Source organism: Camelina sativa, chromosome 3 (genome assembly GCF_030686135.1).
Source record: "Camelina sativa cultivar CO46 ecotype springtype chromosome 3, ASM3068613v1".
NCBI classification, from domain to species: domain Eukaryota; kingdom Viridiplantae; phylum Streptophyta; class Magnoliopsida; order Brassicales; family Brassicaceae; genus Camelina; species Camelina sativa.
In genome coordinates this window covers 30,398,763-30,423,712 of record NC_141882.1, presented here as the reverse complement: position 1 = coordinate 30,423,712, position 24,950 = coordinate 30,398,763, and the positions used below count along the sequence as shown (strand labels likewise).

Genomic DNA, 24,950 nt, shown 5'->3' with positions numbered 1-24,950 from the left:
AAACTTTTTTTTTTTTTGAACAATGGCGATTTTATCAGCGAGCTCTTCTTCTACTATCGTGAGAGCTGCTTTAGATACACAGCCGAAGCTCCGATACAATCCTAATGCTCCTAGAAATGTTAAGAAAACCCCTAATTTGAGTTCTTTCGTACCACCTCCGTCTCCGTCGTCATCTTCTCCGGCGACAAACTTAACAACTGAAGCAAGCGTCTCTGTTTCTGATTTGCTCAAACGCCCCGCAAGCAAAGGTAACGACTTGGGATTTTGATGAAGAACCGTTTTGTTATGTCCAGTTCAAGATTCTTACTAAATTTCTGGCTTTATGTGTAGACGACATTGGTGATGGAGTTGATGATGATACTTCTTGTATTGGGTATGAGAAATGGTTTCCAAGTCCACCAAAAGTGGAGAAACCTAGATCTGTTTTCAATGCTGCCTCTTTAGCTTATATAGGCGATTCAATCTACGAGGTTAGTCTTCTTCATTTCCACTTTTTAGTTTGCTCTTCAGTGATTTTATACAAGTTTTATGTACTTAATGCTTGTTGTTTTAGGATGCAAGTATGTCAAATTATGATTATCTTAGTGTTTGTAGCATTATAGCAATCACAATGAGTTTGTGTTTCCTGATTTTAGACCAGTTTAGGATGCAAGGATAACAATGAGGTTTATGTTAGTGTTTATAGGATTAAGATAGTCACTAGTAGGGGCTTGTGTTCGTGACTTAAGACAACAAAATTGCACTTAATTCTTGTTCGGTTAGAGTGCGAGAATGTTAAGATGATAGTCTTTATAACATTAAGACGGTCACTTTGTTGATACTCCCTTCAATTTTCTTGGCTTTGTAGATATATGCCCGTCGGCATTTTCTTTTTCCTCCACTTAGTATTGAAGAATATAACGACCGTGTTAGAGCAGTGGTTCGATGTGAAGCACAAGTACGTTTGCTTATCCTTCTACTCTTTTGTGAAACGCTATAATGTTCATTGAAGAAATCAACATAATTCATGCTTCACATATTTGTGTGAAGTTGTTATCTCTTCTCTTCCATCTACTTTAAGCCTGGAATGTATTGGCATTGGTATTGTTATCATTTTTCTTGTTGAAGCTAAACTCGTCTGTGTGTCTTTCTTCTTCAGTATGCTTTGCTGCAGAAGCTTGTTGATGATGATTTCTTAACGAAAGATGAAAGGTCAGTTGCAAAAAACCTGCTATTTAGCAGCCAAATTCATACATATCTTAACGTCAAGATTTTTGTCTCCTACCATCTCTCCATTTATCTGAAAGATGCATGAAGATATTAACATCGTAACTACAGTATTTGAATCACATGCTACACAAGATCCAAGCTTTTTGTTTGAGATAGCAAATATTTGATCGATGTGATGGAAACTTTGTTGTTCCAGAGATGTACTTCGGTGGGGGAAAAATGTAGGCTCGGTTAAAACACGGTCAACTAGGCGTGCTGGTGTTGCTGTTTACAACAAGGCCTCATCATTGGAAACACTAGTAAGTTGCGATCAAATCTGAAACTCATAAGTGTTATACAAATTTGTTGCTTTTTTACCTTGTGTAAAATCCGTTTTCCTGTTTATTCAATTTCTCAGATTGGGTATCTGTATCTATCAAACGGGAAAAGATTGGAAGAAATGATGCAGAAGCTAGGATTTTCAAGTGGTTCTTCAACAGAGAGAATGATCAAGGAGGCCAAGCCTAAACTATCTTTTAAATAAACTATTCTGTAATCTAGTTACATGCATAACTTTGTAGTCTGTATGACTATGATTGAAAATGTTTTGAATATAGGATCCATTCATCAAAACGATACAAAGATTTGGTAAATTTTTTGTTTCAACTGTACTACTAAACCAACCAACAAACCTCAAGAGGCATCAAAAGTAATGTCACTTAATCTAATCAGTCAATCTTCACTGAGGAGTAGATTTTTCTAACAAACCATAGACATGCGTAGAAACCAATTGAGCCGGTTAGCACAAAAAACGAGTACGAGATGATGATCATGTACCCGAAGTAGAGCACTCCTGAGACTAGTTTTGAGATCTCAAGCTTTGTGAAGAAGTAGAAGATGGAGTAGAGGAAGAGGTAGAGTGAGGATGAGCCTGATGTGAGGTATGCTCTCCACCACCAATTGTAGTCTTCACTGCAGAGCTGAAAGTAGCAGAGAACGATTGTGATCTCTGCGCAGGTCACGATCAAGATCAAGAACACGATGAAAAGGAATCCGAAGATGTAGTAGAATTGGTTGAGCCAGATCGATGTTAGGATGAAGAAGAGCTCGATGAAGACTGCTCCGAATGGAAGGATGCCTCCAATTAGTATTGAAAAACCAGGTTTCATATACCAAGGTTGCTCTGGTACTTGTCTCGGGATCTTATTTGTTTTGACTGGGTCTTCGATTGCTGGTTTTTTGTGACCGAGATAGCTACCAATGAAGACTAGTGGGACAGAGATTCCAAACCAGAGACATACTAGAGCAAACATTGTACCAAAGGGAATGGCTCCAGATGACCGCTCTCCCCATATAAGTGTGTTGAGAACGAAGAAGATTGCAAAGAGTATACCAGGAAACATAAATGCAGTCTTCAAGGTGATTCTTTTCCACTCGTTCCCTTTAAACATTTTGTGAAGACGAGAAGAGGAGTAACCCGCTAAGATGCCCATGAATACCCATACGAGAACCATGGCAGTCATAAGCCCTCCTCTGTTGGATGGAGATAAGAAACCCAGCAATGCAAACATCATTGTCACAAGGGTCATACCAAAAATCTGAACACCTGTGCCAACGTACACACAAAGTAATCCAGAGTTGGCGGGAGTCCTAAAGACATCTCCATGTACAAGTTTCCATCCAGTTTCTTCCTGAGCCTCGTCTTGGGTCTCGAGCTGATTGTAGTTTGAAATATCCTTGTATAAAGTTCTCATCATGATCATCGCTACCATTCCAGAGAGGAAAAGGACAATCATAAGTGAGTTTATGATTGAAAACCAGTGGATTTGATCATCGTTCATTAGCAAGTATGTGTCCCATCGCGAAGCCCATTTGATTTCACTCTCCTGCAAATATCAAACGTCATAAAATGTTACAGAGCGCAAATAAAGAGCTCTCAAAAGTTACCTTGAAGATGACATCATATGTAAACACAATTTCTTTTCCTTTCTCAACTTCTTGAGGAACAGTGTTGCTTTGGATCAGATTCTTTGTGTCTTTGTTGCATGTTGTTAACTGAGGATTGTTTTCATCCCAATCTTTGTACTCATGCAATACACTAACCAAAAGGAGAGAGAAAAAAACAGTAGCTTATAAGAATTGAGACCAAATCATACTCATCAATACATGTTGATTATAACCAAGTAGACAATACCTGTTAGGCGTAACCTCAAAACCAACAATGCGAGAAGAGTCAGACTCTTGGTCTCTATGGTACATGACTCGGAAACTCAAGTGGTTATGGATGAAATATTTTTTCTCTTTGCTCTACAAAAGCAAAGCAAGCTACTCCTTATTAATACAAGAAAATGCTTAAAAGGTACGATTTATAGTCAGAGGTTTAAGAGAAGTATTACCCCTTCATAACTCCCTTTGAAGCCAACACGGTAACCATGTTCATAAGTTGTTGACTGAATTCCATCTTTTCTTTGTCTAAGAACAGCTACCGGAAGATTATCAAGAATCCTGCACGCACAATCATTTTCATAAGAAAAATTGAAAGAATCAATTAAAACTACCTCATACAAATCAAGAACAGCATATATATTTAAACTTACATATTAGCTCGGTATTCATCATCAATCTTTTCCCTGAAATTCTTAGCAGACTCCGCATCGACTTTGATACGGCAACCTACTCTACAAGGCTGATCCTCCAACATTTCAAACTGAAACATAATCCAAATTCTCAGCATCAAATCCAAAAAATGAGAGTGAAAGAAGAGGAATCATCTAAGCTTTTTGCTTACAGTATAAACAGAATTCTCAATGCGATCTCCTCTGAGAACCTCCCCCAAATTTTCGCCAGTATTCAAGATCTTGGGAGGCTTACAGTAGTTCAGGTAATAGTAATCATAAGGAAGTTGAGTCTTCGTAGACGACAATTTGTTCACTTTGACATAAAGAGGATCCCCCTGTGATCGATCACAGCACAAGCAAAGGTTTACAAATGATGAGCTCAAAATCTTCGAAATGAATCAACCTGAGCTGATTATAACATTTAATCGTACAAATTCAATTTCACAGATCCCTACATTTTCTAATTGGCAATTATACTCCTACATACAGTACTGATAGAACGCTCAAAGATCCTTCGACAACATTACTAGACGCAGTAATTTCCCACAGATCTAGATTGGATTACACGCCAAAACAATCGAAAGCAACATCGGAAACCCTAAATCGATAACGCCATTAAACGTGAGATCGGAATAACTAAAAAGAGTACCTTCTGAAAATCGCGAGGAGCGACACCGGGAAGGTAAAAAGCGCGAATGGTGGAGAACAAGAATAAAAGGACTAAGAGAGTGCCGTAGATTCGAATCCTGATCGCCATCTTCGTTGCTTTCTTCTTCTTCCTCGACCTCGACGCTTCTCTCAGATAGAAGAAGAAGTAGCCAAGAGCAGTGAGAAGATTAAAGCCAAATTTGCCAATGCAAGAAGAAAGCGTTTTTACTATAAAACGGTAACGTTTCACTTAGTTTTCTATATTCTTTATTTGTTTCCTAATATGAAAATTATGAAATTCACATATACGAAATCTTTTCATTTCATAATTAAATAAATAAATAATAATATGCTCTTTTTGATATCCTATTAATATGATGACAGAAAAGAAAGAAAGAAAAAGATATTTTTATTGTAAAACACGGATGTTAGATTATCATAAACGGCCCATTCTCATTGTCTGTATTTGGTCCATGTACGTCCAAGATAATAAGATTCATCGGCCACCTCATTTACTTTAGGTCGGTTTAGATTTCCTAATATATTTGGGCTTTGTCCTTGACTATATATATGTAACATTCGATTGGCATAATAATAATAATAAGACAAGAGAAAATCTCCTCCAAGTTTCTCTAGTTTACAACACGTTATTAGCACGAGTTTGCCCTAAACTCCAGCTGAGAAAAAAATCATTACCCTAAAACCCTAAAACCGCCGCCGCTTTTACTTCTTCTTCGTCCACGTTCGGCGATCAGTTCCCATCGGTATTCGCGGCTAATTCCTATTCAAAGCTCTGTCCGTGACCAGTTCGTGATCAATACTAATTTGTGGTCCGATTTCTGTTCGTAATCAAGTTTTTGTTCTTATCCTGTTCGAGGTTCGTGGTTCGTGGTTCGTGGATCAGCTCAAGGTACAACCGAGGTCTTTAGCTCCCGGTTCAAATCCAGTTAACCTCCAAACGGTGGAAGGTAAATAAAATTACACCTCCTTAGAACCCATAAATCGAACTTGATCCTTAAATCTATTGGAACTCTAAATCTACAAGTACACAATCAAACAAACAAGTTCATAAGTTTTCGAAATCCTAAACCCTATAACTTTAAAACTTTAAAAATCGGTTGTTATAGGTTGTTTAGATTGGTTACAATTGAACTGTTTATGCTATGATTAAAATCCGATTATGATTGTTTGATTGTTTGAGATTTGATTGCTTAAAATCTTAGAACTAAACCCTAAAATCCGAATTGCTTAAGATTAAAAGTTTAGGGTTGTTTGATTAATTGTTTGTTGCATAAGAACCCTAGAACTAAACTATTAAATTCGAAATTCATAGAAGAAATTTAAACTAATTGTTCTAAGGATTAAAACCGATTAAGATTGTTTGTTTAATCAAACTCTAAAACAAAAAAAATTAAAATCGGAAATTATTCTAAGTTTGCATGAAAATAATTTTGGATAACTTATCTATATTAACATTTTTGAAGTACATTTTGGTTTATGCCCTTTAAGTTTTAATTATTTAATTTTTTTTTTACAACATTAACCCCTAAAACAATTCCATAAATAACATTGCAGAGAAACTCAAATACTAAAATTTCTTAAATTGACCAACATTTGTTACATTTATTGACATAAAATCTTAACAACATCTATACATTCCGATTTTTCCAAAAACAACTCTACCCATTAAAGTTTTAACCCATTAAATCTCCAAAACTATTTTTATGGATGCTAAAATCTCTCAAATTTAAATGATATACAACAGATTTTTCACAAAAGTTTACAATATCCATAATTATATTAACATTAATAAATTTCCTAAACCGAAAATCCAATTATAAAATATCATATTAAATATGTTGAAAACCCCATATAATTTGGTTTATTATTTTATTTTTTGAGGAATTACCAAAAAAAAAAAAATCTTTTAATTATTATAAACTATATATATTGACATGGAAAATTATAAACTATATAAGTATGCTAATTTGGTAAAACAATTAACATAATTAAACTTGATAAAAAAAAAACTTATTTTGATTATTTTTTTTTACGCAAAAATTTATTTTGATTTTGGTGAGACGGGTTGGCATTAATCTTATATAAGAAGTTAAGTGGAATTGTTTTTTTTAAACACTTTTAGATGTGTACTAGGAGATAAATGTATTACTAGACTATACATATACTATACAGGTTAAAACCTTGAAAACACCACAAAATCCTATACATTGAATATTAAATACCTGTAATTTTTTTTTAAATCAATAAAACGATAATAAAATAACAAATAAATACAATATAAATTTTAAATTTTTAAAATTAAAAATATTGTCCCGCGGTGTACTTCGGGTTAAATCCTAGTAAATTAATTATAATCATTATCTTAAAGGTTTAAGAAATATTTCCTAAAAACTTTGTTGTTATCCAATGTTAAGAAAAAGGAAATCCAATCTAGTAAAAGAAAAATTACTAAAACTCAAAATTATTTAAGGAAAATGAAATCTTTGCATGCTAGTATCTATCTAGGATTGTTGTCTTTGCATGCATACATAAGCCACAAAATTTGAGTGTAAAATTAAGGCATGGATCGGTCTCATATACCGCCTGACCCTAAGTGATTGGCATGGTTTGGTCTCATATACCGCATGTCCTAATATTGATTGCATGGTTCAGTCTCATATATTGCATGCTAATGATCGGTTGTATATTCTGTATTATACGAATGGCTAAGCTAAACAACCTCTCCTATGCTGCCCTTAATGTTTCTGGAGACAACTACTTGTGATGGGCTTTGGACACTAAGATCCATCTGAAATCAAAGGATTTATGCGAGTGCATTGAGGAAGATTTTGACTGTTCTGAAAATGACAAGTATAAGGCGATTATGCATATACGCCACCACCTTGCTGAGAGTCTTAAGGACCAGTACCTCACCATTGAAGATCCTCTTGACCTTTGGACAGAGCTGAAAAGCAGATATGGACACCAAAAGACGGTGCTCCTACCAAAGGCTCAATTCGATTGGAAAAACCTAAGGATCCAGGATATTAAATCCGTGGATGAGTATAATTCAGCACTATTTAAGATAGTGTCGATTTTGAGGTTATGTGGTACTGAGGTTACTGAGAAGGATCTGCTAGAGAAGACATTCTCTACCTTTCACTCCAATAACATACTGCTTCAACAACAATATCGTGAAAAGGGGTTTAAGACATATGCGGACCTTATCTCTTGTTTGCTGCTTGCTGAGCAGAACAATGAGCTCTTGATGATGAATAGTGCATTGAGACCTCCTGGTACTGCTCCATTACCAGAAGCTCACAAGGTGGACATGGCAAAGAAAAATCCCAACGAGCCTAAAGAGCCGAAAGAGACTAATGAGTCTAACTATGTCCATAGGGACAAGTATGGTCGTGACCGTGGGAGAGGTGGACGTGGTGGTCCTGGTCGTGGTAGTTACCAAGGACATAATTTTGGTGGTCAAGGTCGTGGAAACCAATTCAGCTTCGGCCGTGGTCGGGGTAGAGGCCACAGACAATTTAAACCGCAACATAAGACCAAGTCCACTTGCCATAGATGTGGTATGGAGAACCACTGGATAAAGACTTGCAGAACCTCTAAGCACCTTGTTGATCTCTATCAAGAGAGTCTAAAGAAAAATCCAAAAGCTAATTTGGTTCATCTCGATGGTGAAGGTGATTTCGACCATGAGAAGGATGACCTATTGGATTATGAAACCTCCGATTGTTTAGGAGAGGATAATTAAACTCAAATGTTGTTTTGATTTAATTTTGTGGTTTATGTTTTACATTTGATTGGATTATTATTTTGGATAATTATTTTGGTTTAAATTTAAATTATTTATTTCCTTCAATATAATTGGTTGTTTTATTACTTTAAAGTTTAAAACATAAATTCTTGTCTATATTAGAAATGGCTGAGGACAAGAACATACTTGTGGTGGATAGTGGATCCAGCCACACAATTTTGAAGGATAAGAGATATTTTATTAATCTCATAATGAAAAATGCCAATATTAGTACAATTGCGGGTATAGCGAGTTTAATTGAAGGCTACGACCAGGCACACATACTTTTGCCTAATGGCACACATCTTGAAATAAGTAATGCGGGACGGCGGTCTATTTCCCCACGAGAATAATCGTATCGAGCCAGATAGAGCCCGTTCTTTACCCTCGGTCTATTTATCCCTCAAAAAAAAGTTCGAAACCATTTTCCTCCCGAATACAATGTTCGAAATCTATATCTCCCCAGTTTTATTCTTCTACATCAATTAACCCATAATCATGGATTATATCGGTTTACTATTAACTTAACCGATTAGAAGAAAACTAAACATAGATTAAACCAAACTAACCCAATTTTGACCAAACTTAACCTGATTTCGACCCGATAGCGAGAGGAGAGAGAAGGAACAGAGTCAGAGATGGTTGAGCTTCGGAAACAGAGGCGGAGGTGGTTGAGCTTCGTCGGAGAGTGACGAACTCGCGCTCTCGAATTCGCAGAGGTTTCAAGGTTTAATGGATGTGTCGGTGAAGTTGAACATCAAAAGCAATTCTTCATTCAGCGACGACGACGACATTTATTGGAAAGACGAGATCGAGAATTATCCTCGGAGTTGTAACTCAGACGAACTCACCGAGTCAACGTCACTCTCAACTGTCAGATCTAGGGTTCCGAGAGTCCCTAAACCACCGCCGAAACGGTCATTTTCTTCATTAGGTGATTCGACGGAGAACAGAGCAGATCCTCCACCGCCATCGCAGAAATCGATCCCATCTCCTCCTCCTCCGCCTACGCCGCTGCTTCTTCAACAACCACCACCACCACCACCTCCGTCTCTTCAACGGGTCGGGTTGGTGTATCAAATTGGTTCAACAATTGGTTTATTTTCGGAACATATCTGGGTTGGTCTCGGGTTTAGACGTTAAACCGATATAATCCACAACTGGGGAGATATAGATTTCGAACTTTGTCTTCAGGGGGAAAATGGTTTCGAACTTTTTTTTGAGGGACAAATAGACCGAGGGTAAAGAACGGGCTCTATCTGACTCGATACAATAGTTCTTGTGGGTAAATAGACCGTCGTGCCTTATATTCACCCAGCTCTAAGAGAAACTTATTGAGTTTTAGAGACATTCGTTTGAATGGTCTACATGTTGAAACTAAGTGTGAAGGAAACCAAGAGTTCTTACAAATTATTGAAATCACCCAAGGATCTAAGAAAATCCTAGAGACTATACCCGCACTAGCCATTGGTTTATACCATGCTAAGATTAATATGATAGAGGCTAACTTGGCAATGAATAAAATGTTCAAAGAACAATTCACTTTATGGCATGACCGGTTTGGCCATCCGGGTTCTAACATGATGCGTAAGCTAATAATAAACTCCAAAGGGCACACTCTAAAAGAGATAAGAGTTATTTTTAAAAATCTCACGTGTGTAACATGTGCACAAAGAAAACTCATTGTGAGGCCATCACCAGTAAGGGGGAGGTATTGGTTTAGGATTTAGAAAGAATTTTAATGACTTTATGTTTTTGCTGATTCTTAGAATCATAGAAAATTGAAAGTTAAAAATGAAGGATTCTAAGAGATTGTTTAGGAAGTTTTTTAAAATCTTGATGATTTGTTTTTTCTAATCTTGTAAAATCTTTCTATTTGATGAAAGAGTTTTCATGACTTTTGTTATGAAGGAAATAATATAAAATCCTAAACCAATAACATAAAATTTGAATTCATTAACAATCCAAGATTCTTTTGTTTTACTTGAATAACATAAAACTTTTAATGACTTTATAAAACTTTTAATCCAATAACACTAGATTTATCAAGATTTTAGATAACTTTTTACAAATCCACAACCAATAACACCAAATTTTTAAAGAGTTTTTAAAAGTCTTGATTGAATAACAATATATTTTACCTAACTTTTAAAGTCATTAAAATTCTTTCTAAATCCTAAACCAATACCTCCCCCTAAAAGTCACTAAATAGACTTTAAATTTTCTGGAAAGTATACAAGAAGATATTTGTGGACCAATACACCCACCATGTGGGACGTTTAAATACTTTATGATTCTAATCGACGCATCGACCATATGGTAGCATGTTTGTCTATTGTCAACTAGAAAACTTGCGTTTGCTACATTGCTGGCCCAGATTATACGGCTAAGAGCCCATTTTCCAGATTTTCCACTTAAGACTATACGTCTAGATAATGCTGGTGAATTTACATCCCAAGCGTTTAATGAATATTGTATGTCCATGGGGGTGAGTGTGGAACATCCTGTGGCACGTGTCCATACACAAAATGGATTAGCTGAATCCTTCATTAAACGGATCCAATTGATTGCCCGACCATTACTAATGAGGTCGCAGCTTCCTGTGTCGGCTTGGGGACACACAGTATTACATGTAGCAGAGTTTATACGCATAAGGCCATCTAGTGAACATAAGTATTCACCATCCCAACTATTAACGGGTCATGAGCCAGACATATCCCATCTCAAAACATTCGGGTGTGTCGTTTATGTACCGATTGCTCCACCACAGAGAACTAAGATGGGACCTCAAAGGAGGATGAGAATATATGTTGGATATGATTCTCCCACCATTATTAAGTATCTTGAGCCAACTACGGGTGATTTATTTAAGGCCAGATAAGCGGATTGTCAGTTTGATGAAACCGACTTTCCCAAATTAGGTGGAGAGACAAGCAAGCTAGTCAAAGAAATTTCATGGAATCAAACATCCTTAAATTGGTAAGATCCTCAGACTCTAGCCTGTGATGCAGAGGTCCTAAAGATAATACATTTGCAAAAGCTAGCTAATCAATTGCCAGATTCCTTTGCTGACCCTAAGAGAGTATTAAAATCGTACATACCAGCTTGTAATGCACCAGTACGTATTGATGTTCAAAAGGAACACAATAATCAAGTTGCTACAACGTCTAAGACCCGTTTGAAACGTGGTAGACCAATAGGTTCCAAAGATAAGAATCCTCAGAAATCTAAGAAAGGTGTAAATCAAACCGAGGTTAAGGAAATGATAGACATGGCCGCGGCAAATCCTAAGGTACCGAATGAGGTTTGGGACGCTGAACCTCAAGGTCCTGAAGGTATTGATAATAATGAGATCTCGATCAATTATATCATGTCTGGAATATAATGGAACCGTAAAGATGTCGACATTGACGAAGTATTTGCGTATAAGATAGCACTTGAAATAAATGAGGATCATGAACCCACGTCTATATTAGAGTGCACTCAAAGTAAAGATTGGTTAAAATAGAAAGAAGCCATTGACGTGGAGTTAAACTCATTAAAGAATAGGAATGTGTTTGTTCCGATCTTAAGGACACCATTCGATAGAAAACCAGTTGGACATAAGTGAGTCTTTGTAAGAAAGAGAAATGAGAATAATGAAATCGTGAGATATAAAGCACGGCTTGTAGCACAAGGATTCTCTCAAAGACCCGAAATAGACTATGAGGAGACATACTCCCCTGTGATGGATGCAACGACTTTTAGATTTCTAATAAGTCTGGCTATAAGAGAAAAACTGGATTTGCGGTTAATGGATGTTGTAACCGCATACTTATATGGTCCACTGGATAATGAGATATATATGAGATTACCAGAGGGTATAAAGCTCAAAGATAAGAGCGGTTCTCGAGAACAATACTGCATAAGGCTAAACAAATCCCTTTATGGACTGAAACAAAGTGGGCGAATGTGGTACAATAGACTAAGTGAGTACCTAGCCAAAGTGGGCTATAAGAATGACCCCATCAGTCCATGTATATTTATAAAGAAGTTTGCAAACAAAGGGTTTGTCATAATAGCAGTATATGTGGATGATTTAAACATCCTAGGAACCTCTGGGGAAATCGCCCAAACAGTCGAATATCTAAAGAAAGAATTCAAGATGAAAGACCTAGGCAAGACAAAATTTTGTTTGGGATTGCAGCTTGAGTATATAAATGATGGAATCTTTGTGCATCAAACGACATATACAGAAAATGTACTCAAGAGATTTAATATGGACCAAACTCACCCATTGACTAGCCTGATGGTTGTGAGGAGCCTTGATTTGGATAAAGATCCATTTGGTCTAAAGAAGGTTGATGAAGAAATTCTCGGACCAGAAGTGTCATACCTCAGTTCAATAGGAGCGTTAATGTTCTTGGCTAGCCACACTAGACCAGACATATGTTTAGTCGTGAGGCTCCTAGCAAGATTTAGCTCTTGTCCAACCCAAAGGCACTGGAATGGTATCAAACATGTGTTGCGTTACCTACAAGGAACGCTTGATTTGGGTATATATTATACTAACTATAACAAAGAAGGTTTAGTTGGTTTTGCTGATGCGGGTTACCTATCGGATCCGCACAATGCTAGGTCACAAACCGGCTATGTGTTCACACACGGTGATACAACTATTTCGTGGCGTTCTATGAAGCAGACCATTGCAGCCACATCATCTAATCATGCCGAGATCTTAGCAATGCATGAAGCCAGCCGTGAGTGTGTATGGTTGAGGTCAATGACTCAACATATCAGGACAGATTGTGGCATGGCTGATGATAAGGAAGCTACGGTTATCTACGAAGACAATACGACATGCATCGCACAGCTTAAGGAAGGATACATCAAGGGAGATCGGACAAAGCATATTCTGTCCAAGTTCTTCTTCACACATGAACTACAAAAGGCCGGAGAAGTTCAAGTGGTACAAGTTCAGTCTAGCGACAATTCAGCCGATCTCTTCACCAAAACTTTACTGACATCAACATTCAAGAAGCTCACGCACCATATTGGAATGCGGAGACTTAAGGACTTCTAGGGATGCTTGGAACAGGGGGAGTAATGCGTGTTGTACTCTTTTTCCTTCACCATGGTTTTGTCCCAATGGATTTTTCTGATAATGTTTTCATGAGGCAGCACCCCCAAGCGCATTACAGAGATCCTACTTAGCATTTGCACGGTTATGTCATCCTGGGGGAGTGTTGTAAAACACGGATGGTGGATTACCATAACCGGCCCATACTCAGCCCGTACTCGGCCCATGTACGTCCAAGACAATAAGGCCCATCGGCCACCTTCTTTAGTCTAGGTCGGTTTAGACTTCCTAATGTAATTGGGCTTTGGCCTTGACTATATATATGTAACATTTGATTGGCATAATAATAATAAGACAAGAGAAAACCTCCTTCGAGTTTCTCTAGTTTACAACAATTCGAGTAATTTCCTTTTTTTACTATAGCTTAAGGCTTCAAAGAAAAATAGTTCTTTTAGAAATGAAATACTTAAGCTTCAATGAAAAAACTATATACATAATCTTTTGCGTAGAAATAAGATGTACATTAAAAATAAAAATAAAAACTTCAAACTTTGAATTGAATAGCACAATGTTCAAGAATATTGATATCACATAATAATGTTGTGGCCTCTTAATTATTTTGATTTTCCCTTACAATGGTAGTATGTAGTATATATTTCATTTCCACTCAAGACTGTTTAGGTGAGTGTGAATCTTCACGCTCGATAAATGGTGAAATCGACTCGTCATTGACATGAGCAGACTTCAAACTCCAAGCACTTAGGCTTAAGACATCAACACTTTGAGTTCCTTTGTTGAAGGCAAAAAGATTTGCATTTTCTCCGATTGCCAATTTTGGATACACTCTAGAGGTTATACATTTTCTGCCTCCTCCACCATAACTCTCCACTATCGAGTGATCAATCTAACAAAAGGAAAGAATAAGAAAGAAAAACATTCGTCAATTCAATTCCGTAGTATATGCATCTATTGAAGGAAATGTCTTTCGTATACTTAAACACTTACCAAAGTCCTAAGAGAAATTGTTTGGTGAGAAGGGTCTATCGCCACAAAAGCACCAAATGCGGATTTATCATTTTCATCATTCAACGAAGATCTGTGAGTTAAGTACCATTAAAAACAGAGTTAATTGCGTTAACATTGGATGTAAATATGAAAAGAATCTAAACGTGTCTTTTGATTCATGTAAGACATTTAAATACCTGTTCTGGTTACTGCACATCAACACCAGGTACTTGGTATTCTTATTAGTATCATTCGACTTGAAGATTCTGAAGTATACCGACGTGTACTCTTCCATGTCCTTGGATGCCAAAACCTTCAAACCAAATGGTCCTATACCGGACTTAACCGACGATTCTTCTTGACTACATATCTTTTGTGGGTCGGTCCAACTCGGATCAATCACATCCGCTTTTTCAATTTCATTCACCTTGAACAACACCTCAACATCTGCCTGCTCAATATCAAAATAAATAAAATTATATTAAATACGTTTAGGTCAATATTAAAGATAGATTCAATTCATCATTAAACTGGTCGTCTAAGTTAAGAATAAGGATGAGTCATACCTGTGCAGCAGTGACACCATGAACTTGGAGAGTAGATCCTGCTTCAAGAATTTTGTTGTGCCAGTTGACTTGTGTCCCACGCAATGTCTCAATCTCTTCAATCGGCCATTGTAATAATTCCTTTCCCGATTCATCTAGCCATATCTTCCTCGGAAATGACTATCATCGAATCAAGATAACCAAAAAAAAGACACCGGTTAAGTTGATTCAAGAATCTGAAACCGAAGCTATTTCATTGTTATAAGCGAATCTATTAAAATGTAGGGCAAATTGAAAACATACCTGAAGACCAGCCCAACCCTTCTTGATATCATCTTTAGCCGGAGACGATTCATTAACCCAACCCCACAAGATCCTTCGTTTCTTATCATCGTCGTAAAACGTTTTCGACGCATAGTATTTCCCGTAATCTAACCTCGGAGCCGTTTCATCTTGCACAAACCCAAGATCCGGTACATACAAATCTTTCTCACGATCGTAACTCCCAATCGTGTAATAATCATGTAGTGTCTCAATCAAACTCACTTTAAGCACGTACTTAACCTCATCCTGAACGAACGACGACGTCTCAACACCGTCCGAACCGGTTGTCGAAACCGGGAAAAAATCAGGACATTCCCACATTCCGGTTAAGTCTTCGTAATGTAAAGGCTTCGTCGATTGCGTCCAGTTGAAGAAATCTCTGCTTTTGTAAAGAAGCACTAACCCTCGGCGTTCGTCCGTGGAGCTTCCGACGATGACTCTCCATTCTCCGTCAAGCCCGAGCCACGCGGTGGTCGGATCTCGGAACCGGTCCGGGTCGATTCCGTTAACCGCGTTAGGCGTCATGAGAGGGTTTAGCGGCGGTTTAGACCATTCTCGGAGATAGGGATCAGAGACGTTAACCGGAACGGCGACGTTTTGGACTTGGCTTTTGTTTTCGTCAATGCCGGTGTAGAGGATCACAGGTTTGCCGTCTGGTAGAATCGTAACGGAGCCAGACCAACAGCCGTTGATATCTGACGGCTGAGATGGACTGAAAGCTGGAGGCTGTGGAGTCCAGTTGACTAAGTCAACTGACGTGGAGTGTCCCCATACGATTCTTACATCCCAAACGGCGCCGTATGGGTTATATTGGTAAAACAGATGATATATTCCTTTGTATATCATTGGTCCTACCCCACACAAGAAAAAAAAAAGATTAATATTTTCTATTTTGGGAATTAATAATACTTTTATAGATAATGAAATAAAAAGAACTAACCATTAGGATCTGAGGATTAGATTTGGTCGAATTAGATTTCATCGAAAAGAACGGACGGAGGCAACCAAGAAAAGGATATGTTAATTTAGAGGATCGAACACATAATAACATCGATGGATTTGTATAAGAAGATAGTAGATCAAGATCGGTACGGTACATACCGTTCATCCAATTTCTGGGAGGTTGAAAGTGATAACCGGTCCGGTACGGTTGGTCGAGATCTTGGTGTGAAGAAGAAGCTTCAAGATCGGTGATAAAGTTGCATAGCAACAACGACAGTAACAGTGACAGACCAATTTTGGAGCGATTTACTTTCGCCATTGTTGCTCTGTTTCTTTTCTCTCTTTTCTCTCTTTCTTTGTTCGGTCTAGAGATGTTTAAGTAAGAGGTGTTAACGGCTAATTTAATAATTGTAAATGCGTTAATTTACTTTATACATTGGGTCTCTTTTTTTTATTATCGAAGTCTCATACTGTTCGCTATTCACATGGATGATTATAATGTACAAGTGCGCACGTCATTGCAGATATAAATCCATTAATCAAAGACCAATCGATTAATTTAACCTTAATTCGATAACGATTGAGTCAATCAAACAATTATTAAGCAAAGGACTATTTCTACTCTTCTCTGTCTATAGGCCTATGGGTTTGGAGAGACAGATTAAAGCCCATAAATGTCTCTTCCAAAGTTCTATTTCTCATTAAAGCCCATAAGCGGTTTTCTTCGATCATGTAATTTGCACTTAATTTTCGGGTTCACGAGAACCGGTTATATTCGTCTGGTTAAACTTAAAGTATGCCCAACGGCGACGTATCAAGAAGCAGACCGGAAACGGAAACATTGGGAACGGGTGTTGGGAAAGGTCGTCTGATGACCGCGTGGATCCGCAGAAGACTCTAAAAACCCAATCATGACTCGTTTGCTTAGCGTACAATCGAATCATAGCATGACACGTGTTTTTGGGTCTCCTACGGTTTCATCGACCTCTCACTTTCACCTATGTCTGTAGATGATGAGATTCCCCACCCCACCTCTCCTAATTTATGTTTGCAGTAGTCAGTACTACATACATAATGCCAATGCCAAAACAAGTAAAATAATACTTATTATTTAAGCTTTACTCTATGCTTTACAGAATAATAGACGATGTAAATTTAAAGTAGTATAACTATAATCTATATACTCTTATATATATGTCTTTATCGTTCAAACTAATGACTGTTATAATTCTATGATTATATATAGGCCGATAACGACATTGGATAAAGGTTAATTAGGTGCTATGAAATTTTTTGTTAAGCCTTTGTTGATTTATTTAATAATTTACATTTTTGTTATAAAAAAAAACTTTAGTTAGGTGTATTTTACCAAACATGAATAAACTAGAAAACTATACCCTACTCTATTCTTTTTTTTAATATTTCAATCTAATTATTATTTTGTCATTCGAATTTAATTGTCAACTATTTTAGTCTTCTTCTTACGTACGTATATAAGTCGAGATAGTATTATGAATGTAAACCGGATCCACGCGTTGACGACGTGGAGACTGGACCTGTTTTTGTTTTTGTATTGACCCATAGGTTTTGCATATTTGACTTATCATCACTAGTAGTATATTCTGGCGACGAAAGATATGGTATTATATAGAACAACCGGATTGGAGTAAACAGACAAGATTTGTAATGGGCATAGAGGAACAATGTAGAATGGGATGAAGTTGTTAACGGACCAATGGTGATCTTAAACGAAAACGACATCATTAGGATAGTGTTTTTAAGGATTGCTAACACGACAGTTCAAAACCATCAAAATTATCATATTTAATTTGTCCAAAATGGATAAAGTTTAATGGAATGGATTAGCCTCGTTTTGCTACCTAGGCTCTCCTATGTATAAAAATGCAAAGAATATACTCATACAGCATGAGAGAATTTATAATCAAAAGTTCACATTATGGATGCATGTGTGTCACCAAATGGAATAACTCTCTCTGATGTGAGTGGACATTTATTAGTGAATTTTGTTCTTCTTCTTCTTCTTTTTTTTTTTTAAATATTTGTCTTCATACTTTTATATGCTTCTCTTTCAAAAATTTCAGATCTGGCGGTTAAGAGATCTAACTAATGGTTTAGTCTTTTAAATTTCAGACCATTGTGTATAGTTGCAAATTGTCAAAGGTGTACCATAAATAAATAAAAAGAATTAGAGTAATGTTTGAAAAAATAAATTCGTATACAAATGACACACCAGTAGTCAGTAGTAATCAAAGTTTTGATCAGTATTTCTTTTTATAATTTCAAAATGTAGATAAGATAGGGAGATTAGTGGTGTCTAGTCTACGACCTTGGACCACGGTCTACGTATGAAATATATAGATTTATCATTTTTTTCTTCTACAAATTCAAAAATGTCAATGATTTGTGTCCATATCTCGATGTAGATCATAAAGTAGGTTAGGGCATGTGTCACTGAAACATTAATCTTTTCTTCAACATAATTAATCCATTTAATTTTCATTTATTCTTTCTTTTCTCTTTTTTCTTTTCACATGAAAAGCCTCAATTTGAACCCCCAAAAGAAAAGATACAGAAAAGTTAACCTTTTTCTTCTTTAAATCAATGAACCAATCAAGTTTTTTAGTACTGTAAATCACGGTGTAAATATGTATTTACAACTTTATAACTAGAAAACACAAGAATTCATTAAAATTGTAATTTACAGATTTGACAATGTTGTCACAAAAGTGAATTATTCAAGCATTTAGTGTAATTTTGGTTACAAGTTTGTTGTTTTTTTTGTTTCTGTAACAAAACTAACACATCATAATATTCTGTAGATTAAATACAGATTTGACAATGTTGTCACAAAAGTGGAAACCAATAAATTTACATGATTCCATTAAAAAAAAAATTAGTACAATGATGAAGACTGAGTAGTCAAAGAAAACAATAATGAAATCAATAACTCCTAGGGGGAAAGAATACTCAAATACATAACATTAATAGTGCATGCACTAAACGAATTCACAAGAACATGTCTTCTCACTATCTCGAGAAACGAACAAAAATTATTTACAATCTCCTCTTTTTGCTGCAAGCTTTTCAGTTTTCATACAAGTGTGAGCAAAAGTTTTTTATTTTTTTTGGCCCACTCCCTCCTCCCTTTAAAGTTTAAACACAAAATTGAAAATAAATATTAAAAAAAAAACAAAATTTACAGTCAATAAGACAGACTGCTCTGAGTCTCTCTGTGAGCTTCTGCGTAAGTAAGTGTAAATAAATAAATAACAAATTTAAAAGAAAAAATAAAGGCAGAAAATGCCAAAGCCAGAAGAGTTTTATTTTACTTCTTTGCTTTTTTGTTCATTAGCGGTAGGGTTCACTTATTATTATTATTTTGCTTCTGAGAATATAAAAGTTTCAAATATCATCAACAACACACAAAGAGAGAAAGATAATAAAGAGTTGCTCTCATCCAGTCCACAATCTCTCCTCTCTCTCTCTCTCTCTCTCTCTCTCTCTCTCCTTTTTCTAGCTTAGGTATTTTTTTTTTTTTTTTGTATTTTCTTCCTTCTCCTTCGTTATTAATTTATTTCTTCTCTTGTTATTCATGTTCTTGTTGTAATTTACTGTATGTTTTTTTAAAAAATATATTTATTTTGGATTTTTGTTGGTAGAAAAAGCAAGCTTTTAAAGCTTCTTGTTCATGTTTGAAGAACCAAAAAAAATCTGGTTTTTATGTTCAGGTTTCAAACTCATCTCTTGGATTCAGAGACTTATTAGTAATTATTTGTTTTGTTCTTCCCATAAAACCAAAGCTTGTCCCTTGCGTTGAAACCAAACCAAGAAATTTTTAATATTTTACTAGTCCTGTTTATATTTAGAATCATGGGTTTCATTAATTTCTTGGATGTTTCTGCTTAAGTGTTTTTTCTTTTCTTTTCTCCACTAGTCTTTGTCTGTACATAGATCTGAAAAAGTTGTAGTTGTTTCTCTTTTTACTATAATTTTATAATAAAATTAAGGTTTTTTTTTTTTGGTGTTTAAGGATGATGATGAACAGAGATATGATATTTCATCATCAGCAACAACAACAACAAGTGGAGGAGAACATGTCGAATTTAACATCAGCTTCAGGAGATCAAGCAAGTGTGTCTTCTGGAAACAGAACTGAAACTAGTGGCTCTTACATTAATCAGCAGCAACAACAACAACAACAACAACAACAGTGTTTTGTTCCACAAACATCTCTTAAGAGGAAGAGAAACCAACCAGGAAATCCAGGTAAATTATTTTTTGATATACTTTAATTATAAGAAGACGAAGAAAAATCAAAATTTTATTGGTTTTTTTATTAGTTTGATTTGGACGTATTCATGCTAATTATTGTTTTTTTTTCTTGTTTAGAATTGTGGGTACTGTCCGAATATTCTTTTTTACCCTTTTAACTTTGTCATCTTTCTCATCTCTATTATCACAATGGGCAAAAAACACAAGAAAAATCCAAACTTTATTTTTCGATTACATATGTGTTAAGAGAGAACTAATTGATATTTGTACTTTGTTTGGTGTCTTCTTATTTCAGACCCGGAAGCAGAAGTGATGGCTCTATCACCAAAAACATTAATGGCGACAAACAGATTCATATGTGAGGTCTGCAACAAAGGTTTCCAAAGAGACCAAAACTTGCAACTTCACAAGAGGGGACACAATCTACCATGGAAGCTTAAACAAAGATCAAACAAAGATGTGGTTAGGAAGAAAGTCTACGTCTGTCCGGAGCCAGGCTGTGTCCATAGCCATCCGTCAAGAGCTCTCGGTGACTTAACCGGAATAAAGAAGCATTTCTTCAGAAAACATGGCGAGAAAAAATGGAAATGTGAAAAGTGTTCCAAGAAATATGCTGTGCAGTCAGACTGGAAGGCTCATGCTAAGACTTGTGGCACTAAAGAATACAAATGCGACTGTGGTACTCTCTTTTCTAGGTATATTAACTCTTTCACACCATCCAACTTGATTTAAACATGTTTATGACTAGTTTCATTTATTAAATTTGAATAGGACAAACATGGTAATTTATTTTAAGGAGCTCAAAGAATCTACGTTTAAACAACTATTTATTATTGTGGTACTTCTTTCTAAGTTGTTGTGTTTTTAATTTCTTGAGTCCCTAATATCGAAATCCTTTATACGGCTACATTTATTGCATACTGATCATATCATCATCTTATTATTCACACGTGACACAACCCCACAAATAATGCATGCTTTAGATGGACCTACAAACCTCGAAAAAAGTCTTTGTTTTCTTGATTAATTTAACTTTAAATGTATTTTTTTTGGTTTTGATTATTTGTGGAATTATAATATTATTGCAGGAGGGATAGTTTCATAACTCATAGAGCATTTTGCGATGCATTAGCAGAAGAGAGTGCAAGAGCTCTACCAAACCCTATTCTCATCCAGTCTTCAGTTTCTCCTTCTCATCATGACCATCATCGTCATCATCATCCGACTGTACAACACAACATCAATTTCTCTTCGTCATCCCAAAACATCATCAGCAACAATAATCTCCACCATGGTCCTATGAAGCAAGAAGAATCACAGCATCATCACTTCCAAAACATCCCTCCCTGGCTTGTGTCATCAAACCCTAACCCTAATGGCAACAATGGTAATTTGTTCCCTCCTCTTGCTTCTTCTGCACCCACCGGAACCGGAAGGTCCAACTTTCACCGCTCGTCGCCGGCTATGTCAGCCACAGCTTTGCTCCAGAAAGCAGCTCAAATGGGTTCCACGAAGTCGAAAACTCCAGAGGAAGAAGAGAGGTCGTCAAGGTCATCAAGCTATAATAACCTGATCACGACTACAATGGCTGCGATGATGACTTCACCACCTGAACCAGGATACGGATTTCAAGATTATTACATGATGAATCATCAACATCACGGCGGAGGAGAAGCTTTCAACGGTTCTTTTGTCGCCGAAAAGAACGAGGTCGTGGACGACGGTCGAGGAGAGACGAGGGATTTCTTGGGGCTAAGGTCGTTAATGTCGCATAACGAGATTCTAAGCTTCGCTAATAATCTTGGCAACTGTCTCAACGGTTCTGCTTCGGAGGAACAACATAGCCACCAAGATTAATATATGATAGAAAAGTATATGTATAGAGACTCTTCTATAAAATTAGTTTAAATTAAACAAATGTTGAAAGGAGAATTATCACGTACGGTGCAAGCAAGTTTATACCAAGAAAAAAGGAAAATGAATTACCGATTACGATTCGTCTGTTGATTAATAATATAATTGTGTTTATGGTTTAATTTCTGATACACATGCAAAACATAAAGAGAGCTCGTTGCGTATTTATGATATTTTATGAGGAAATGGGCAAAGTAGTAGTCTAATAGATCAACATTACATACTTGTTGCAAGTTGTAACGCACTACGCTTTGATTCTAGCTTCTCCGCATGCACGTGCAAAGTAGTGAAGAACAACACATATATCCAATTTATATGGTTTATTATACTTGTAACAAATGAGTTATGGAAAATAATTACTTTCAGGTTTAGGTAAATAGGAATACAATTAGTTTTGCAAATGTAGTTCACAGATACACAGTACAACACATATTTTGTTCTTTTTTCTTTTCAACCAAAAACAATAATCATTTTCTTTGATATCATATTAATTAGTGAATGGCCTAACCCGGTTATGGCACATTTGGAAAGATTTATCACTGTTCATGGTAGATTAGTTAGTTTCTCTATTTACAAACTTAATCTTTAAAAAATTACACAAAAAAGCAAAATCAATTAGATTCCTAAAATATTTTTACGAATTTGAGTTATAATTTCTTAAAACATTTTATATATTTAGAAATTTATTACACTTAATAACATATCCTAAAAATATATATATAATATTTTTTTCCTTTTCAAACTGTACTATTCAATAATAACTATACTGTTTGATATGAATAATTAAAATCTCTAATGGTTACTAATATGCTGATAAAAAAATGTAAAAATAATTATGTCACAGATTAATCTAATAAATTGGAGTATTTATAATATAATTTATCTGCGGATACTGCATGATAACTTTTACTGATATAGTTTTTTCACAAGTTAAATCTAAATAACACTAAACTTACATATTAAATTTAAAAACACTAAAAAAATATAAAATGATAATGTAAGAATATTTGTTCACGGGTTAAAGCTTAAAAACAGTAAAAAAATTATATAATCATAAAAAATTCAATACGGTAAAAATGTAACATTATTATAAATAAAACTAAATAAGTGTCTCGTTTTGTCTGTATACAACTGGTCATATTTTAGAATTAACAACCAAAATACAATTATACAATCTTAAACACTAAACAAAAAAAACAAAATTGACAAACAAATATAATTTTTAAAAATTTAGTTTTTTTGTTATAAAAATTTGTCTAATGATATACCGCGGGTTAAAATCTAGTTAGATTATAAATATCAGAGAATTAATCTTTGGCACAACAACAAATTATTATGTCGATAAATATCAGAGAATTAATCTTTGGCACAACAACAAATTTTGCCATGACCTCTAGGATTGGGTTGGCATAAGCCAATTGTCAACAGTGAGAAGTCCGGTGGTCTACATTGTCTCTTACAATCTCTGTGGTTTTGGCATGGACCTCTATAGACGCACGAACTTGGATGATAACCATTCTCTCTTACATCTATTAGTAATTAAACAAATGAGAAGGTCAGATATATATAAATATATATGTATATAAATAAATATATTTATATATATATATTTGCTCTTAGATGTGATTAGAAAAGACATATATTAAATTATCTGTTGATTGAGAAGTAACTAGGAGACAACATATGACGAGGATGACAATTAATCGAAGCTTTGACCATAATGCAATTTTGTTGGTATGATTTAGTGATCAAGTTTTTATTATTTTATGGTTTGAATCTATATTAACATTTTTGAAGTATATTTTGTGTTATATCATTTTAGTTTTGTTTATTTAAAAAGTTATTTACAACATTAACCCCTAAAAAATTTCTAAAACTAAAATTACTCCAGATTTTGTTTCCTAAATATTTTACATTTTATTTCAGTTAAAAAAATAACAGCAATCAATATGGAAATAGAAACTATCATATATTTAATCATAGTTGTGTTTTGAAGATATTCTATATCTGAATCCTTCGTAAACAAATAAAAAAACAATTTGATTCCCATTTTGTTTTCCAAAATCTGTGAGCTTTGATTCTTAACGTAAGAAAAACTTCAATTGACAATTATTTAAATATTATAATTAACATATATAAACTTAATAAAAAATTTAATTATTACGAATATGTAAAATTAAAAAAATTCTAAAATACTATATAATGTGGTTATATAGTAGATGAGTTATAAAAAGAGCATGTTGAAATTAATAAAATATTATTAAATTTGTGTTAACACGGGTTAAATCCTCATTTAATTATTTATCAGCACTACTAATATTAAAATATTTGACATAAAATCAAGTTTATTTAACTAAGATTGTATAAAATAATTAATTCATTAGGAAAAATGTGACTTAATCACAGCGTATAATTACTGATTATGTATTTAGTTCCCTTATTTTTTGTTATAATAATTAAAAATTAAAATAGAATCTCAAACACTAAACAAAATAAACTAAATATAACAAACAAATGGTCATGAAGTGTATTGCGGGTTAAAAATAATATAAATATTTAGCCGGACAAAAACTAGAAAATTTAGTTATTTTTCTATTTACAAAACA

The 24,950-nt window shown here is 35.1% G+C and overlaps 4 protein-coding genes and 1 pseudogene across 6 annotated transcripts; 3 read left to right on the top strand and 2 right to left on the bottom strand.

Moving 5' to 3' along the window:
* Positions 1-22: 22 nt before the first annotated feature.
* Positions 23-1,841, top strand: LOC104779367 (uncharacterized). The gene is made up of 6 exons (XM_010503719.2): positions 23-248; positions 331-470; positions 848-937; positions 1,139-1,191; positions 1,406-1,508; positions 1,607-1,841. Exons 1-6 carry the CDS (start codon positions 23-25, stop codon positions 1,730-1,732), a joined length of 738 nt encoding a protein of 245 aa, XP_010502021.2. The 3' UTR covers positions 1,733-1,841.
* On the bottom strand, positions 1,782-4,739 carry LOC104778379 (transmembrane 9 superfamily member 6). Its single transcript, XM_010502818.2, has 7 exons — positions 4,456-4,739; positions 3,977-4,141; positions 3,786-3,895; positions 3,585-3,693; positions 3,383-3,495; positions 3,136-3,286; positions 1,782-3,074 (listed from the first exon to the last, which is right to left on the bottom strand). Exons 1-7 carry the CDS (start codon positions 4,561-4,563, stop codon positions 1,917-1,919), a joined length of 1,914 nt encoding a protein of 637 aa, XP_010501120.2. The 5' UTR covers positions 4,564-4,739; the 3' UTR covers positions 1,782-1,916.
* A 2,437-nt stretch (positions 4,740-7,176) lies between these two features.
* LOC147947902 (uncharacterized) lies at positions 7,177-8,220 on the top strand (annotated as a pseudogene).
* A 5,631-nt stretch (positions 8,221-13,851) lies between these two features.
* LOC104778378 (beta-fructofuranosidase, insoluble isoenzyme CWINV3) lies at positions 13,852-16,639 on the bottom strand. 2 transcript variants are annotated; one of them, XM_087507139.1, is made up of 6 exons: positions 16,293-16,639; positions 15,175-16,046; positions 14,893-15,051; positions 14,524-14,777; positions 14,327-14,417; positions 13,852-14,225 (listed from the first exon to the last, which is right to left on the bottom strand). In XM_087507139.1, the coding sequence occupies exons 2-6, from the start codon at positions 16,039-16,041 to the stop codon at positions 13,989-13,991; spliced, it is 1,608 nt and encodes a 535-aa protein (XP_087363265.1). In that variant the 5' UTR covers positions 16,042-16,046; positions 16,293-16,639; the 3' UTR covers positions 13,852-13,988. The 2 variants fall into 2 exon arrangements, with proteins under 2 accessions (XP_087363265.1, XP_087363266.1); XM_087507140.1 differs by having other exon boundaries at positions 16,136-16,486.
* Positions 16,640-19,505: 2,866 nt separating this feature from the next.
* On the top strand, positions 19,506-22,604 carry LOC104778376 (protein indeterminate-domain 7). Of its 2 annotated transcripts, none has more exons than XM_010502816.3 (4): positions 19,506-19,680; positions 20,189-20,424; positions 20,726-21,125; positions 21,519-22,604. In XM_010502816.3, exons 2-4 carry the CDS (start codon positions 20,190-20,192, stop codon positions 22,285-22,287), a joined length of 1,404 nt encoding a protein of 467 aa, XP_010501118.2. In that variant the 5' UTR covers positions 19,506-19,680; position 20,189; the 3' UTR covers positions 22,288-22,604. The 2 variants fall into 2 exon arrangements, with proteins under 2 accessions (XP_010501118.2, XP_010501117.2); XM_010502815.2 differs by having other exon boundaries at positions 19,581-19,886; positions 21,519-22,515.
* Positions 22,605-24,950: the final 2,346 nt, after the last annotated feature.